We start from the raw sequence: 14,884 nt of genomic DNA, 5'->3' as shown, positions 1-14,884 counted from the left end.
AGGTAACTCTCATTTTATTCTTTTCCTCTGAGATTATATTCTCAAATATTTTGATTGACTACAAAAACCAACAACTTGTTTCTGTTAGGCAGAGTCTCACAATTTTTGACAAATTGTTATTACTTCTTTAGGATCTGCCCTCCAAGACGTCTTGATTTCTATATTTCATGTTTTCTACACCTTATAGTATGCTTTGTGCTATGAGTTTCAGAGATACTAAAATGTGCTCCTTACTATTTGGTTATGGGTGACTCATACAATTCTTACCTAAAATAGCAGTTTAGGAAGTAGGTCCACATATTGTAAAATGTTGGACTTAACTTGTTTAGAATCTTCTGGGCCAGAAGATATAAAGATCGCCTTAAGAAGAGAAAGCAACATTCATACAACATTTTTGGCCCAAGACACAGTGACAAATTATAGCATTCTCATAGCCCAGAACCATAATGCATGCTATATTATTTTAACAAAGTCTTTTAGGTTTATTCATAACAAACTAAATATGTTCCTAATTTAGCAATATATTACAATATCAAACCAACACTCCTAATTCCATTTTTACTAAAGCGTATTCTAACAGGAGAAATTATTCAATGTAAATTCTTGCCCCAAAACCTTTCCAGTTGCATATCAACTCCTTAGAATATGAAAGGTCCCTAAAAAGAATCCATGGCGAAAATTCAACAACCTGAATCCATGACTCCTAGAGGTGGTGACTCTCACGTGTTTCCCAAGTTGGAACCAAACGTCCAGTTGTGTCTTGACCCGGCATCTAGACTCTGGATTTACACTCTTTCTAAAGACAAATAAGTCCAATTAGGTCTTTGATCCTTTGTAAAAATAATTTATAATTTCAGCATCTTTACATTTACCTAAATAAGAATTAACACAAACTAGTGTGATACCTTCTTTACAAAATAACAATGCTAATAATTGTGCATAGAGTGTAATTTCTCCCTTTAGTGCTTTAGAAGGAAATATGAACATCACAATTATCCAAAATTTTAGATTACATTGCAACTTGATGTTTTATATTTATTTACTTTTATAATATAAAAATATAAAATAAATATTATATTAAAGTATAATAATATAAATATTTTAAAATATTTTGTGTGCTCGTGTGGAATGGCATATCTTTGGAAATTACTCCACAAATCAGTTCAAACGGATGCAAAACTTGATGATATTCATCTTGTATGGATTCATTTTTCTGAGAATTACAACTATGATAATATAAAAATAGAAGTTATTTTAAATGGTTTACACTAAAGAAAAAGTGGAAATATTAAATGTCTTGTTTTGTAGCTTATTGCTTTACTTTTCAGGTGCAAAGCCCAAGACAGGCCAAGACGCTGATTTAGAGTTGGCTGCTGTGCTGAACCAGGTAGGTAAGGTCAAGTGAGCAAAGCTACACTCATGTGATTGTAGAGAAATGCACTAAACAGTCAAAGGAAATTAAAACAAGGTTCTATTTTCCACAGAGCCAAAAATCAAGAAAAGAAAAATTGATACTGAAAATTGTAATAAGATTTCACACTGAGGAAAGGAACATTTAGCCATTGCTGATGGCAGCGTAATTAGCAAAATCCTTGTTTGAAGAATTCTTTCTCCACATTTGTTAGGAGTTACAGAAACATTCACCTCTTTGACCCTGGATTTTCTCTCTGGGGTGTTAGGACAGCTTCGAGGAATAAAAAAGGCCTAAGTTAACATACCTTCCTTAATAATTTGTTCAAAATTACAATAATGATTAAGTAACTTGTAGCATGTCCATTTCAGGGAACATGCAGTCATTAGCATGAATATCATGTAGTTTATTTTTCTAACTTAAGGTCTGTGGTTGAAAATGAAAAGGAAAAAATGCTCATCATTGTGTGTGCATTGGAAGAGAATAAATACAGATGAAAATACTTGCTTTGCTGGAATATAAAATCTTTTGTAAATATCCCTACATATTTTCTGTATTATCTCGTCTTTATGCTGAAAAAGTATACTTTGAAAAACTTTATACACATGTATGTGTGTGGATGGATAGATGATGGATAGATAGCTAGTTAGATAGATAGATAGATAGATAGATAGATAGATAGATAGATAGATAGAAGTTTGTATGAGCTGAGAGAAAGGTGTGGAAGCTGGTTGTCAACATGGATGTCCTCATTGAGGTGGGATATGGGAGGAGGTCAGGAGAGAGGATTTTTTTTTCTTTAGACATTTCCGTATTTTTCATTCATTATAACAAATATATATTACCCTTAGAATAGGAAAAGAAAAAATCAAATAAAGAAATTTTAAAGGTAAGGAGGGAAAAAAACAAGAACATTTTTTATTAAAAAAAATAAGAAGGAAAGCATTACTTAATACCACTAAACTGTACACTTAAAAATGGTTAAGATGATACATTTTATGTTATATGTTTTTTACCATAATAAAAAATTTTTTGGAAAAAAAAGAAAAACATGCCTTAGGTATTTACAGCTAGCAAGTCTCTGAAGAATCCCTTTGTTTTAGTTATTGCCATTTTTCCATGGTAACAATGTTTCCATTGTCTGGTAACCCTTAGCATTAAATAGAACCACATATTACTACCTGCTGTAACAACAATGATATTCTTAGGACATTAGTCAGTATCCCCAAATCCATTTGAAACAGCTAATAGCAACATGAAGATACAAGTGCCTCTTAATTGTTGACAAACAGTCATTTCATATTTATGAGAGAAATGGAGAGATTCAAAATGGCTTCTTCTTAAGAAAAAAAAAGCCAAGGTCAGAAGAGTTAAAGATAGAACAAACCCTAAACCATCCAGCAAACAGTATGACCAGCTGAGGGATAATAATAGTAACAGACAACCTGTAGCTAGTAGTTGCTGGGTGCTAGGCATTGTTCTAAGGGCTTTACAATCATTAATTCATCTGGTCCTCAGAACACCCCATGAAGCAGGTTCTACTCTTTTCCCATTTTACAGGCAAGACACTGAGGTACTTACTGAAGTTACTCACTGAGAAAACGTGAGTAACTTCCTCAAGGTTTTCCAGCTAGTAAAGGCAGGATGACGTCAAGTCCCAAGGAGGGGGTGCACAGACCTTCTCCCCTACTGGAAACTTGTACAGGCAGCCTTTCCCCTCCCTTGTACTTCCACGTGCCCCTCTACATAAACTGTGCTTCCCAGATACCTTGATTTGCCCACACTGCCCTCCCACACATCCACATCCTCCCATTTTTCTGTTCCATTTAAACCCCACTTCCTCCCAGAAGTGCTCCCTGAATGCCCAAGCCATGGGCATGGCTTCTATTCTAAGCCCCTAGGGCACTTACTGCCTGTGCCCGAGTCTTCTCTCCCTGCCTGAATGTTAACTATTCAGGGCGCATCCTCAGAATGTTCCATCCTCCACATGAAGGGATCATCAGACTGTCAGTTCACCCCTCTCAATTTAATGATGAAGAAACTTGAGACCCAGAGGGGAGAAGAGACTTGTCCAGTGTCCCACAGCTGGTCGGGACTTGAATACCTCATTCATTCCAAGAATCCTCTGACGCTCCTCAGAGCCCAACAGGGCCAGCACCCCATGGATGCTGAGCAATGTTTTCAAATGAATGGTCAAGCTGCAGAGGCTCATCTCCTGGGATGTGGCTACCAGTTCTGCAAGTATTAAAAGGCACACCGGTGGAGGAAGGGCAGATGAGAGAAAGAGAGATTGTCCTCAGGAGAAATTGATCAGCCTGGGCATTAGGTCAACCCTCCAGATGCAGGAGGGCTGCTCTGCCAAGCCAGTGAGGAGAACAGGACAGTCAAAAGGCTTCAGAACAAGGAGCAGAAATCATCTTGCCCTGGCACCAGCTGGGCAGGGACGAGATCCTGGCATCTCCGACCTGAACTGTAGGGTGACAGAGGGCAGCACCCCTGAAGTCCATCAACAGCACCTCCACACGTGTCCTCAATCCTGCTGTCCTGGGGTGAACCTGCCAGCAACTCCAGCCCCTCCTCCCTCCCTTGACTTCTGGGTTAAGTGGGACCTCTGGGGCTGAGGTGGGCCTGGGGCTCAGGGCAGGGCTTTTGGGGCCCATGCTGGGAGGCTGGGCATCCAGGTCCTCAGCTTCATTTTGCTGTTCTCCTCACAGCAGGATCAGAAGAAAGAGCTCTTCCCTGAGCAGGAGACTCACAGTGAGGTCACAGCTTTAGGGTGATGGTTACAGCTCAGCATAGGTACAGCCAGGGAGAAGAGGCCAAGGTCCCCTTGCTGTGTGATCTTCAATAAGCCCTGCCTCTCTTTGGGCCATGAGTGCCCCCTTAGAAGGAGGCAGAAGAGTGAGCACAGTGGGCTCACACAGGTGGTCAACACACTGAAGGGTGTCTATTCCAATTCTGCGTTCCTACACCTCTTTCTTCACTCTCTCCCACTCAGTTTCTCTAGCGGGTAGGAGAGAAGAAGCCATGCTGGCTGAGGGCTGAGAGGTCCTCACGGGGCCAGCGAGTGCCGAGGCCACCATAGCTCTCCATGGAGGTTCCCAGTTAATTAACTAGTGGGTGACCTCCTCTGCTCCCAGCCTGCATGCCACTCCTCTTGCCTTTGGCCGTTCGGTAAATCTTCCTCTCCAGGGCATCCCTGCCTAAACTCTCCTCCTGCTGGAAGCAGTTCAGCCTCTGGGTATGTGGTGTGGAGGGCAGAGCTCGTTTGTGCTCACAGGGGAGTTGTCAGGTAGGGGACTTACTGGCAGGAAGCAGAATAATCAACGGCAGAAAGGCAGAGGGGTATATCAAGTGTCTGAGGGGGAGAGATAAATGAGAAGTACCCGCCAATGCGTGGCAGACAGGATGGGGAAGTGGATTAAACCACAGGTAAGATTCAGAGCTCTGTATTCATCCTGGCTCTGTCTCCAAATCGCTGAATAACTTCAGGCACAGTGTTCTCTGGGCCATTTGTGACATGAATGTTGAGTGAGATGATATCTTAGAATCACTGCGAATTGCCTGATACCAAGATAGGAAAATGAACTCTTTGACCATGTCTTATTCAGCTCTAAATGCCCTCCCTGCCTGGTGCTCAAGTACCTGCCTGGCATAGAGCAGATACAACAGGTAAGACTGCTGAGTAAATTATTGAAGAGAAATGAATGAGAAGTTGGCAGAGGAGGAGAGGAGGTCCTTGGGATAGAAACAGCTCATCTTGGGTTAAAACTGTGGTTGAAAAGAAGGCTATTTGGGACACCATTGAGAGAAGAATCTGGGCTGACCAGCAAGAGACTGGAGTCAAGGAATTGGATAGAAACCCCCAGGACTGAGTGTACTGGGGGCCAGCAATGGTTTCCTCTGTTTGCCACTGCCCACTCCCTGGTCTGTCAAGGCAGATGGAGACCTGAGGCAAAAGTGAGAGGAAGGAGGAGGTTGTTGGTGTTGGTGTGTACACTCCTGCATGTCTGGGAGAATCGCAGGTCTCTTCGTGTCTCTGGCATTTTTGTGTCTGGGGTCTGTGTATGGGTCTTCATGTCTATGTGGTATGTATGTCTATAGATGGATCTGTGTATTTGCCTATGCCTGTGTGTAAATGACTGTAGGCGGGTGCCCATGTGTGCCCACGTGTGTATATTCCTGTCCTAGTGGGTGTGAGTGTATCTCTGGCATGTCTATGTGTCTGGATTTATCAGAATATGTCTGTGTCTGTGTGCAGGTTTGTATCCTTGTGTACTTCTGTGTCTTGGTGCATCTGAGTGTTTGCTACAAGAGTGACCTTTTTCACATAGAGTTTAGGGCAGCAAGCTTCCCAGGAGATGTGGGTTCTGGTCCTAGATCCTAAGTATCTCTGCCTCATTTTGTGACCTTAAATAAAGTATTCCTATCCATTTCAAAGCAGACACCCGCCATACCAGGGCCTCACGAAAGGGCTCTGTGTCAACAACAGCAACTCAGCATCCAGAGAAACCAGTCCTGTGCCAGGTGGAGCCAACATAAACTCAGTCATATATCTCTCATCACCAAAAGTGTTTCAGGGCTGGGTGAGGGAGGAAATTGACATTTATTAAGCACCTACTGTTTGCTAAGTGAATATTTATGGCTCAAAGAAGTCAAGTAACTTCTCTAAGGTTTCCCTTGTAATTTCCTTTGTACATGCCATTCCCTCTTTCTAGAATTCCCTTCCACTCCTGTCTGTCCAGTGAATGCCTTGTCCCTCAAGCTGGCCCTGCTCAAATGCCACCTCCTCTGTGAAGCCCTCTCTGACTGCCAGGAGAGCTAAGACAACGCCCTGTGCCAGGCCAAAGGCCAGATAGGAACAGACAGCTAAATATTTGCCCTCAGAAGGCTCGACATCTAGTGTGGAAGATGAGCATCACAGCAGAAAAAGTCACTTTAATACCAGCAAATGAGGGCTAAGTTCCAAATGAGGGTTACAAGAGATAGAGGAGAGAGGCATTAGTGTGGACTGGAAAAGTCAAGGAAGGAGGTGGGGCTTCTGGAGGAGGTGGAGCCAGAGCTGTGTGTTGGGAAAGGGTAGGAAGAGTGTTTCAGGTAGGGGCAGTGAGCAGGAAAGGCATGCGAGGAAGGTATAAGCAAGAGACATGGAGAAGGCCCACCTGGCTGGGGTGGAGGGAGGGGAAGCACATGGAAGCGGTTGGAGCTAAGACTGGAGAAGAATGCTGAGAACTAAGTTGGGAAGCTTTGGGTGCCAGGCTGAGCAGTTTGCACTGTACCCAACAGACAATGGGGAGACTGGCAGGGCAGTAAAGCTGAGTGGAAAGAGCATGGCTCAGGAATTCCCAGGACCCTTACAGCTCTGGCTTTCTCTCTAAGGCTGCTGTCCCAGCCCACAGGAAACACACTGAAGTCCCTGGGTGGAGATGGAGGACACTGCATCTGTCCTCAAGACAAAGGACCTCTGGCCAGGAGGGAGACCAGACCGCAGACTCTGCAGACAGTGTTGAGGCCTGGCATGCTGCCCTTCAGGTGAGAGAACCCAACAGGCCTCTGCTGTCTTCTTCCTTGTGTCCTATCTTCCTCCCCACTCCACTCTGCCTGACAGTGCCAGGGAGGACGAGGCCACGTTTTAGCTCTTCCCACCAACAAAAACGTCTTCCTCTGCCTTCTCATTCTCTCTCCCCTCTACCTGAAATGCCCTTCCCACCCCCAAATCTCCATCTTGTGATCTCCTATTCATTCTTCCAACCCCAGTTCAAACCCCACCTCTTCTTTGGAATCTTCCCCAAATCAGAGAAATCACTCCTACCTTGTTCATACAGTTAGCGTAGCGCTGATTACATGGTGCACGGCTAGAAGTCAAGGACAATGGATGAGCTACCTTTATGGTCCTAGAGACCAACACAATGCCTGACCCAAAGCAGGCACTCAACAAATAGGTGTGAAGTGTACAACTGAGCTGCTATACTGCCCCCAGGGAACTCCACACGGCCCAACTCCAGCTAGAGCACTGTGTCCAATTCCCATTAAGAAAAACGTTGACAAAGCAGAGGGTGACCAGAATGGAAAAGGACCTGGAAATTAGGTCCTATGAGAAAGGATCTAAGGCACCAGGGGTGTTTGGGTTGGAGAAAAGACGACTTAGTAGACCTAGAATAGGTTTCTTCGAACACTATGTGAAAAGCGGCAAGGAAAGCAGATTTGGCGTGTAGCCCCCAGTGGCCAAAACTGGAACCACTTGTAGAAGTTACAAGGAAGCAGGTCTCAGCTGGGATTAAGAAAAACATACTTAAATAACAACAGCCCTGCAACAGTGGACTGGACCACCTCCAGCAGCATCAGGGAACAGGGAGACACCATCAGAAGTTGAGGGGAAGGGAACTAACATCTACTGAGCATCCATTCTCTGCTACGTGCTGATATATACATTAACTCATTTAATCTTGACATCAACCATGTAAGAGAATAATTAATATCCCCATTTTGTAGATAAGGAGAGTGGAGATGAAATGAAGATGGGTCCATGTTCACACAGCCAATCAGGATTAAAACCCAGGTGACTCTGACTCCAAAGCGAGTGCCCTTTCCTCTACATCACACAGCTGCCCACTTGGAGGTGGGGAGGGAAGGTGAGGGGCTCTGCAGAGGAGAATCCTGCACCTCAAAACAGGACGGATTGGAGAGGTGCCACAGTCCTGGCTCTTTAACACTACAGATCTATGTTGGGGCAAAGGGTGAGGTTGGCATAAGAAGATAATTTCCCTGAGATAGCCAGCGGGTGACAGTGATAGAGAAGCAGAAAAATGAAAAAATAGGATATATCTGGGGCTTCTCCTGGGAGGTGACAGGAGTGGACACTACAGTTTGCCATCATCTCTTCTCTTTCACCCTCCCTTCACCTCTGTTTTCACTCATTGCTCTTTAAAAAGCTTCATTCAATAAATATTTATGGGGTAAATTTTGTGTACAGATCACTGGGCAAGACAGTGACACAGCTCCTTCCTGCAAGGAGCTTCCTTGCTAAGAACTGACTTAGTCCGCTATCTGGGATCTCGCCAAACCCTGGCCCTCTTTCCTGGCAAAGCAGGGATGGGCTAGGCTAGTAACAGAACATTTCTAGAAACTTTGGAGCAATGAGAGAAAATAATGTGTTTTAAGGAAGAGACTGAGTGGGAGACAAAATGAGTGCATAGTTCCTGAGAAAACTGAAGTCACCTGAAACACCTTGAAGCTTTCTGTCAACCAAGGTCAGAGCAAAGACAAACTTGTCCCAGCGTCGTCTGTGGATGTTTTGCCTTCTTCATTCCATGCCACCACCAACAACCCCACACAATCTCTTCCCCCTGTCTAGAATGCCCTTCCCCTCCCACACCATATCATGTCTATGAGGCAAACCCCACAAGACCCTAAAACATCCAGTTCAAATCCCACCCCTTCTTTGAATTCTTCCCAAACTCCTCCTGGCAGAATAATTTACTCCCACTTGGTTCATAAAATTAGTAAAGTAAGAAACACTCTGCAAGCTGCTGTAGGTCAAACTTTTCCAGGAGAAGCTAAGACTCGCTCATCTCCCTATTCCTCACAGTAGCTAGCACAGGGGTCAGCAAACTATGTTACAGAGGCCAAATCTGAGCCCCCACACACACACACCTGTTTTGTAAATAAAGTTCTATTGAAACACAGCCATAGCCATTCATTTACATATTGTCAATGGCTTTTTTCATACTACAAAGGCAGAGTTGAGTCATTGCAATAGCGATGATATGGCCCACAAGCCTAAAATATTTACTTTATTATCCTTTACAGAAAAGATTTGCCAATTCCTGAGCTAGCACATAATATGTGGTGAATAAATGAATGGCAAATGCAGTGAGGTGTTTCTTGAAGAAACTTTGGTATTCAGATGGCCTGGGACCCAGGTGTGCCCCTAACTACTTGTTTGACTAAGCAAATGATGAAGATAGTTGATAGATAGATAGATAGATGATACATAGATAGATAGATAGATAGGAGATAGATAGATAGATAGATAGATAGATAGATAGATAGATAGATAGATAGATGACAGATAACAGTTCTGAGTGCTTATTATATGCTGGACACAGTGCTAAGTATTTTAAATTTCTTATCCTTTTTATCCTCACAACCAACTCCAGGGGTAGTTACTAGTATTTTTCTCTTTTTGCCATTTAAAGAAGAAGAAACTGAGGCTCAGAGAGGTGACACCACTTCAGTGGCAGAGCCAAGACTCAAAACCAGATCTGATTTACTCCAAAGCTTGAGATTACCCACTACCCTAGAACACCCTTCTGAGATTCAGTTTCTTCATAAAATTAGGATTATTGGATGAGCAATGGGATTTTCAAGCCATTTTAGCAAGCAGAAATTTTTAAACATTACATGGAACCCCAACATGCAGAAGTCTATCTAGAGGCGCCAGAATTCAGGCCCGCTGCCTCATCTCTCCCCTCAGCACCCGCACCTGCCCAGCCACTCCATGGCCCTGGCCAACCTCACGTCCGCCCCAGAGTTCCTCCTCCTCGGCCTGATGGACGGAACAGACATCCACCCGCTGTTGTTCCTGCTCTTCCTTGGCGTCTACCTCCTCAATGCCCTGGGTAACCTGAGCATGGTGGTGTTGGTGAGGTCCGACGAGGCCCTCTGCTCCCCTATGTATTACTTCTTGGGTCACCTGAGCCTCGTGGACGTCTGCTTTACCACCATCACGGTCCCCGGACTGCTGGCCGGCCTGCTCCGTCCGGGCCGGGCCGTGTCCTTCCAGGAGTGCTTTGCCCAGATGTACTTCTTCGTGGCTCTGGGCATCACGGAGAGCTACCTCCTGGCAGCCATGTCCTACGACCGCGCGGTGGCCGTCTGCCGCCCCCTGCACTACCGCGCGGTCATGACGCCCTGGCGCTGCGCGGTGCTAGTGGGGGCGTCCTGGGCGGTGGCCCACCTGCACTCGCTGCTCCACACGCTCCTCATCTCCGCGCTCTCCTACCCGCGCTCCGCCCCCGTGCGCCACTTTTTTTGTGACATGACTGTGATGCTGAGCTTGGCGATCTCGGACACGTCGGCCGCGGAGACTGCCGTCTTCTCCGAGGGCCTGGCCGTGGTGCTGACCCCGCTGCTCCTCGTGTCCCTGTCCTACGCGCGCATCCTCGTCGCGGTGCTGGGAGTGCGGTCGGCAGGGGGCCGGCTCCGCGCCTTCTCCACCTGCGGGGCCCACCTGGTGGTCGTGTCGCTTTTCTTCGGCTCTGTCCTCTCCGTCTATTTCCGGCCGTCGTCTGCCTACTCGGCTCACTACGACCGCCTGGTCAGCGTGGTCTATGCGGTGGTCACACCCACCTTGAACCCTTTTATTTACAGCCTTCGCAACAAAGAGGTCAAGGGCGCCCTAAAAAGGGGGCTCAAATGGAGGGCTGCACCTCAAGAGGTGTGAGGGCAGGTCTGAATTCACTGACCAGACCTGTTCTGAATACAATCACTGTTATTATAATCAATAAGAATGATTACAAAAGAACCCTCTGCCCCCCTTTTATTAGCTTTCCAAAGCACTAGCAATTTTGGTCCTACAGCGTCTTATTTCTCGTCAAATTAAAAATTAAACCTGAAGCAAACGTGACAAAGTGTTTATTCACAGAGATGGGTGTATAGCAGGAAGGTGAATTCATTTCTGTATGGTTTGAATGTTCAAAATAGAGTCTACTTTTAAATTTGGGGAAGATAAAAGGAGAACAAACAGGAGAGTAGAGAGTGAATGTTGTAGCTTATGGAGAGGGAGAAAGAAGAGAGTGGCCGGCAGCAACTGGTGGATGGAGAGTGGACTCCAGAAGCAGTACAGGTCTAAGAAGGTTGTTAAAGAGGTGATTTTTGAATGTTCTGCACTGTAGCTCACACCCTTGCAGACTCCTTTTCTGGAAACTTCAGGAGAGATATAGTTATTTTTTTACGTATTTTAAATAAACGTTTTTATTCTCTTTCCTAGATACTATATCCACCATTTTCATGTTAAGAATTAAAAAATACAGATAAAGATAAAATTCTCCATGACTACAGCCAGCGCAGTCTCCTCTCCCATCCCAGTTATCGGTTCAATCAATATCTTTTCTCTCTCTCTTTCTCTTTCCTTCTCTCTTTCTCTCTCTCCCTTTGGTTTTGAAACATAAATATTATCATTCTCTACATATTATTCTGAAATTTTCTTTTTTCATGAAACAATACAACTAGGAGATCTTTTCTTAGCACTACAAACAAAACTTCATTTTTAACTTCGTGGTATAAAACCCTATACTGTGATGTTCCACGGTTCAATCATTCCCTTATTGATAAATATTTATGCTTTTCCAATATTTCATTATTACAATGGTGTAATGATATTCTTGGAATAAAAATAACAAAAGATAACATTTAGTGAGGAATTATTATGTGCTAGGCACAATGCTAAGTGCTTTATGAGTTTAAACCTCACAAGATTCCAGAAGGCAGAGACCATTTTACTTTTATTGCTCAAGAGAGGAAACAAGCTTAGAGAAATCAAGCTGCCTTCCCAAAGTCATAAAACTAAGAAGTTCGTCTTCTTCAATGATTTGAACCTATAGCATTCTACAACTTTTTTCAGCATATTGAGCAAATTTTAATAATATATAAGTTGATAAAATATGTTTGCCCATATTTTCAATTTTTTTGGTTTAAAGTTGTATATAGTATTCTCATGGTTTTAAAATTGCTCTTTAGCTGTTAATTTTTCTCCTTTTTCACTCCCGGAGTTCTTTATTTATGTCTTTTCTCTTTTTTGTCTTGTTTTACATGCCAATGTTTTATATGTTATTAATAACATTCCAAAGAACCAACATTTAGTTTATTATTATTTTTCTATTGTTTCTTGGTTTTCGACTAGACTAATTTTTCACTTTTATATTTACTAATTCTTTCCTCCTATTTTCTTTGTGTTCATTTGGTTATACTTTTTGTAGATTCTTGAGGCTTATGTATCCTCTTGACTTCAGGAGAAGAGCACCTCTGCTAACGTCCATTGTTGAAGGAACTTGACATCTCTTCTCTTAGCTTGAACAATATATGACTTTTCTTTTGAGAAGGGAGCTGATGGCCTTCTCAGGGCTCACTGATTCTGCTAATTCTCTTAGATTCAGCCAAGTCTTCCATCTGGTTCTGGGCTCTGACCTCAGCTGCTGCTACAGGGTCCCCTCACCCCTTATCCTGACAGCCTCTGGAGACACACTGGCTCTCTAGTCTCACAACAAGTGAATCAATAAACACCTGAAAAGAAAATTAAGAACTAAATAAGTTAGCAAGGGTACACGTGATGATCTTGGAGAGTGAAAAATTACAAGAGTATTTACATAATAAATTGGAAGGTATCTTTCATGGAATAGATATGTTTGGCAGAAGCAAAGCACTGAAGTGGCTGAGAAATTTTTGTTTATTTCTTAGAGAGTGAGGAACTACGGCACATTCTTTGAGTTCAGTAAACACCAAGGTTAGAGAGGTATTTATTAAAAGTTGAATAATAATAATTGAGTGTCCACTACATGTCATCCTTGTGCTACATCACACCCAAGATGCAGTGGTAAACCCAAGAGGGAAATGGACCTGTCCCTAGTGACATGCGGGGAAGCTCCCGCTGGAAGTGTTATCACGGCTGCATTAGCAATGCTGAGCTTGGGTGCTACTAGACTTTTCATAATACTACTCATTGTCAACATTACACCCACTGTTTGAAAATATACTTTAATCTTTAGAATCACTGTCCCAGAGAAAACTGAATTGTCCACTTTGAAAAGATTCTTCTGAAGGCTCCCTTTATGTCCTGATTCCTCAGGCTATAGATGAAGGGGTTCAGCATGGGGGTCACCATAGTGTACATCACAGCCATGACAATTTCCTTAACAGTATAATTGTTAGCTGAAGGGCACAAGTAGAGGCCAATGATCGTCCCATAGAAGAGAGACACCACGGAGAGGTGGGAGCCACAGGTGTAGAAGGCCTTGTGGACTCCCCTGGCAGAAGGGACTTTGAGGATGGAGGAGACAATCAGTGCATAGGATGAAGAGATCAACAAGAATGGAACAATAATGACAAGCCCTCCCAAGATAAATATCACCATTTCATTTATCTGAATGTCAGAGCAGACCAACTTTAGCAGAGCTGACATGTCACAGAAAAAGTGAGGGATCACATTATCAGCACAGAAAGACAGCCGAGCCATGAGCAGGGTGTGCAACAAAGAGATGAAAGTGGTCAGCACCCAGGACAGCACCACCAGGGAGCCAGAGAGCTTGGGGCTCATGATGGTGGTGTAGTGCAGGGGGAAGCAGATGGCCACATAGCGGTCATAGGCCATGGCCACAAGGAGGAAGCTCTCCACGTCTGCAAAAAACAGGAAGAAGTACATTTGGGTCAGGCAGCCAGCATAGGGGATGGACGAGACTTGGCTTTGCATGTTCTGCAGCAACTTGGGAATGGTCACAGAGGAGAAGCAGAGGTCAGAGAAGGACAAATTGCTGAGAAACAAATACATGGGCGTGTGGAGGTGGGAGTCCAGGTGAATGAGGATGATGATGAGGAGGTTCCCCAGGATGATGGTAAGATACATTGCCAGGAACAGAGCATAGAACAGGTCTCGCTGATCTGGTTTAATGGGAAGTCCCAGGAGGAAGAACTCTGAGATGACAGTTTGGTTTCCTATTTTCATGTTGTTTTTGTTTTACCTTTTTAACATTAAGAATAATTTATATTAAAGTATCAATACTATATATACAAAATCACTGCAGAATGTTCAAAAAGATATTTTGTAATTAAATACCCATAAGTCATAAAGGGTTAACTTTGGTATGGCAGTCCCCCTTTATCCGGAGTTTCACTTTCCACAGTTTCAGTTAATTGTGGTCAACCGAGGACCGAAATTATTAAATGGAAAATTCCAGAAATAAACAATTCATAAGTTTTAAATTGCATGCTGTTCTGAGTAGCATAATGAAATCTCATGCCATCCCCGCTCTGTTCTGCCTGCGACATGAATCATCCCTTTGTCCAGGGTATCCACACTGTATACAATACCCACCCAGTGGTCACTTAGTAGCTGTCTCAGTTATCAGGTTGACTATAGAGGTATTGCAATGCTTGTGTTCCAGTAACCCTTATTTTACTTAATAATGGCCCCAAAGTGCAAGAGCAGTGATGCTGGCAATTCGGATATGCCAAAGAGAAGCTGTAACGTGCTTCTTTTAAGTGAAAAGGTGAAAGTTCTTGACTTGATAAGGAAAGAAGAAAAAATCCTATGCTGAGGTTGCTAAGATCTATGGTAACTTTTATTACATTATATTGTTTTAATTGTTCTATTTTATCATTAGTTATTGTTGTTAATATCTTACTGTTCCTATTTTATAAATTAAACTTTATCATAGGTATGTATGTAAAGGAAAAAACATAGTATATATAGGATTCAGT

At 43.4% G+C, this 14,884-nt stretch overlaps 2 protein-coding genes across 2 annotated transcripts; one reads left to right on the top strand and one right to left on the bottom strand.

Moving 5' to 3' along the window:
* The first annotated feature begins 9,911 nt into the window (after positions 1-9,911).
* LOC131417097 (olfactory receptor 1L4) lies at positions 9,912-10,857 on the top strand. The gene has a single exon (XM_058560065.1). It carries the CDS (start codon positions 9,912-9,914, stop codon positions 10,854-10,856), a length of 945 nt encoding a protein of 314 aa, XP_058416048.1. The 3' UTR covers position 10,857.
* A 1,231-nt stretch (positions 10,858-12,088) lies between these two features.
* LOC131417086 (olfactory receptor-like protein DTMT) lies at positions 12,089-14,129 on the bottom strand. Its single transcript, XM_058560056.1, has one exon. It carries the CDS (start codon positions 14,127-14,129, stop codon positions 13,179-13,181), a length of 951 nt encoding a protein of 316 aa, XP_058416039.1. The 3' UTR covers positions 12,089-13,178.
* Positions 14,130-14,884: the final 755 nt, after the last annotated feature.

The sequence above is a fragment of the Diceros bicornis genome, chromosome 18 (genome assembly GCF_020826845.1).
Source record: "Diceros bicornis minor isolate mBicDic1 chromosome 18, mDicBic1.mat.cur, whole genome shotgun sequence".
Taxonomy (NCBI): Eukaryota; Metazoa; Chordata; class Mammalia; order Perissodactyla; family Rhinocerotidae; genus Diceros; species Diceros bicornis.
The sequence above is the reverse complement of the archived record's forward strand: the minus strand, read 5'-3'. Positions and strand labels throughout refer to the sequence as shown.

Bases quoted from the DNA above. Each gene is read 5' to 3' on its own strand.
- LOC131417097 (XM_058560065.1), top strand. From the start codon at position 9,912: ATGGCCCTGGCCAACCTCACGTCCGCCCCAGAGTTCCTCCTCCTCGGC.
- LOC131417086 (XM_058560056.1), bottom strand. From the start codon at position 14,129: ATGAAAATAGGAAACCAAACTGTCATCTCAGAGTTCTTCCTCCTGGGA.